Below are 3,498 nucleotides of genomic sequence, written 5' to 3' on the forward strand. Positions count from 1 at the left end.
GACAGTCTATATAATGGCAATAAATTAATAATAATTGCAAGAAGAAATAAAGTTAGCGTTAACAGGAGAAAAAAATAAAATAAGTACATTTCCAATGGTTATTATTGTTATTATTATTCGTTTGTTTGTCTACTTTTCTGCATTAATGTGTTTTTCTTCCAGTGCTTACCTTTAATTAGTCTTTTATTTTATGTTGTTTGTCCATAACATAATTACCCGTATCTACACTGCGCTGTGTCTGTAACTGCCCAGTAGGTGTTGGCTCGGCACGTAAATAATACAAAACTGAATTCTTTCTTCCACACGACTCCCAATTTATCATTCACATTCAGTCACACATTAGACGCTAAGCAACAGAAGAAACGCTGTTAAAATAAATTGTAAAACCTTTCGGCGAGCCATGTATCCATCCCGAATGTTGGGGCTTAGACGATCTACGTAATAAACTTAACTGTAGTGTAAGGGACGCATCCAAATCGAATATCCCGCTAAAAAAAACTCCGTGGCCTGTAGTCCGCAAGCGAACTATACCGACCGAGGGACCGCCGCTTATCGGTGAGGTGTTGCATGATCAGCGCAACGAATCCCCACGGCCATTAATTTCGGTTTTCCAGACCGGAACCGCTACTTTTCCATTCAAGTAGCTCCTAGATTATCCTCACGGGGCTGAGTGGACCCCGTTTCAGACCCACTACTTCTCAGAAAATCTGGTATCGGGAATCGAACCCGTGACCTCTGAATCTGTAGCCAGGAACTCTGACCACTAGACCACAGAGGCGGGCTCGAATATCCCCCTCAGGAGTGGGAATTTTCATACCCCATGAATAGGATTGTACATCATGACACATTACATTGTTTGTCCGAAGGAGTATGTACGCCACTGACCGTAACTTGCCATGTTGCAGAGTGCCCTCGGAGCGCGAGCCGAGCGTGCAGGAGCTCGACCGACTCGGACACGTGCAGTGGCGGTAACAACAGTTCCTCTTCGTCGAGTTCGGGTCATGATGAGCGCAAGAAGCGGCCGCGCACGGCCTTCACGGCGGCACAAATCAAGTCGCTGGAATCTGAATTCGAGAAGAACAAGTATCTGTCTGTCGCCAAACGGCTACAACTCTCAAAGACCCTCAAGCTCACGGAAACACAGGTATGCTGTTTGTCTTTGTGTAAACTGCCGTCTCTGGTTACGCTACCAACGTCACGCAAGGAAAGGATAAAGAAAACTTCGTGGCTTTTAGTCCGNCAACTGCCGTCTCTGAGAATTGTGGGTAATATAATCTTGCCTGGTTACGCTACCAGCGTCACGCAAGGAAAGGATAAAGAAAACTTCGTGGCTTTTAGTCCGCAAGTGAACAATACTGGCCGAGCGACCGCCGCTTGTCGGCGAAGTTACTGCCAACTTTCGCGGATAGAGGGTGTCGCGTGGTCAGCGCAACGGTTCCCCGCGGCTGTTAATCTCACTTTTCTAGACCGGAGCCGCTACTTTTCCATTCAAGTAGATTCTCAATTATCCTCACGAGACTGAGTGGACCCCGTTCTACTTCTCAGAAAATGTGGTAGCGCCGGGAATCGAACCCGGGATCTCTGAATCTGTAGACAGGAGCTCTGACCACTAGACCACAGAGGCGGTCCACGCAAGGAAAGGCACAGATTAAATTTTATGTGGTAGTAACAGCTCCTCTGCTTATGTATGGAGATGAGAAGTGGGGTTTGAACAGATATGAGAGGAGGAAAATTGAAACAACAGAAATGCGCATCTTAAGGCGTGTCCCTCGATATACACGTATAGACCATATGCGCAATCCGACAATACCCATCCAGTTACGTATATACTGTGACGTTTAGACCCATTGCTAGGCAACGACTCGGTGAACACATTCCCACGAAGCGTACACATGCAACAGAAGGACGTCCGTTGATACGTAACGGCCCAGTTACACGCATCCTTAAAAACAGTAGACGGTGTTTTCCGTGGGGTCCGTGCCGGGGGCTAATACACGGACAAAGAAGTAGTAGGAGCATAGAACAGTAGTCGAGAGTAGTAGAGTCGAGACTTTGGAATTGGTAGCTGCAGAATAATAGCAAGAGAGGAATTAGGCTGTGATAAGAAGATTTCATGTGTGATTTGAAGTTACAGTGAGACTGCGATAAATCCGTTGCCAGGAGACGACCAGTGAAGACTGAAAAATCTAGTGCGTGTGAAACGGTGAACTGAAAGTGTGTAGCATAGCGATAGCGCTGTGACTGCCTGTAGTCCCGCGTTGTGTGAAAGCGGTGCATTAAAACCAATAATCAAATCCAAAAACCTGTCTTATAAGTCACCCCTAAGGGTGACAGTATGCTTTTCAAGTAAGAATCAAGGACTACAAAAACACAATCATGTCTTAAGAATTGATCCTTGAAGACTGACCCAAAAGGTTATAAGAATTGCCAACCAAACGGACGAAAAATGTTGGACGAACGAGAGGATAGGTTAGTTTCTCAGAAGGAACAAGCTAATAAAATGCTACACTGAAATAGACGATGATGCTGATGATGATGAGGATGGTGATTATTATGATTGCGTATAAATTAATACTCCACGCAGCATACTGTAGCGTGTAGAACCGTTACTAGGCAACGATCGCGAAACAAACAGGTTCCCGTGGGAACGAGTTTATGCGCAACAATAAAGAAACTGTTGGGAACGGTGTTTTCTACGCGATCCGTGCCGAGATTTCATAACCGATACAAGTTTAGTAGTTAGTCAGTTGAAGCCTGCGAAGCGAAGATTATGAGGCTGGTGTGAGATGGCCGCCAGCCTGGGAGTCAGTCATTTGGAGCAGTTGTGGGATATTCGCCGGACAGTAACGACGTGAGCACAGGAGCTGAAGAACTGTCATTTTTAAGATCCGTTGCCGGGAAAAGACAAGTGAATGCAGACTGAAAAGGCTTAGTGTGTGCTGTAGTGATTCCTAAAGTTGGATGTTAGCTATAGTGATATAGTTACTTGTAGTTACGATATGTAAGTGGCCATTGCCTTGTGTGGGATTCGAACCCACGATCCCGGCTTCCAAGAGAGCGAAGACAGAGCATGCCTTAGACCCCTCTCGGCTACCGTGACAGGCAAAATAACAATTAAACTCCTAATAGTCTATATTTTAACAATTAATTATTTTCGGAAAATGAGAACATGACAAGCGGTTATCGTACATCCCTGCATAGGAAAGGAGGGAGCAAGTAACGCATCTTACTTGTACTCAGGAGATGCCGAGTTCGAACCTCGGTCAGGACACCGACTATGTTACTGAGGTTTCGATCGTTTCCTCAGTCCCTCCAGGCAAATATTGAGGTACGTGCCTTAAATTAGGCAATGACCGCTTCCTTCCATATCCTTTATAATTCACTACACACTACCTTACACCGAGCAGGTTCGCGTAGTGGCAAGAACCTGGACTCATATTCGGGACGTGCTCGGTTCGAATCTCGACCGGGAAAATTTTCATCTATATATATATATAT

The 3,498-nt window shown here is 45.5% G+C and overlaps 1 protein-coding gene across 1 annotated transcript in view; it reads left to right on the plus strand.

Annotated features, from left to right (window-relative positions):
- LOC111869925 (homeobox protein ceh-30) overlaps positions 1–3,498 on the plus strand; it is a 52,511-nt gene that overhangs the window by 35,009 nt on the left and 14,004 nt on the right. Inside the window, exon 3 of the mRNA XM_023861812.2 lies at positions 906–1,144. Coding sequence (XP_023717580.2) covers positions 906–1,144 — 239 coding nt within the window. The remainder of the gene's footprint in view (positions 1–905; positions 1,145–3,498) is intronic.

The sequence above is a fragment of the Cryptotermes secundus genome, unplaced genomic scaffold (assembly GCF_002891405.2).
Source record: "Cryptotermes secundus unplaced genomic scaffold, Csec_1.0 scaffold952, whole genome shotgun sequence".
NCBI classification, from domain to species: Eukaryota; Metazoa; Arthropoda; class Insecta; order Blattodea; family Kalotermitidae; genus Cryptotermes; species Cryptotermes secundus.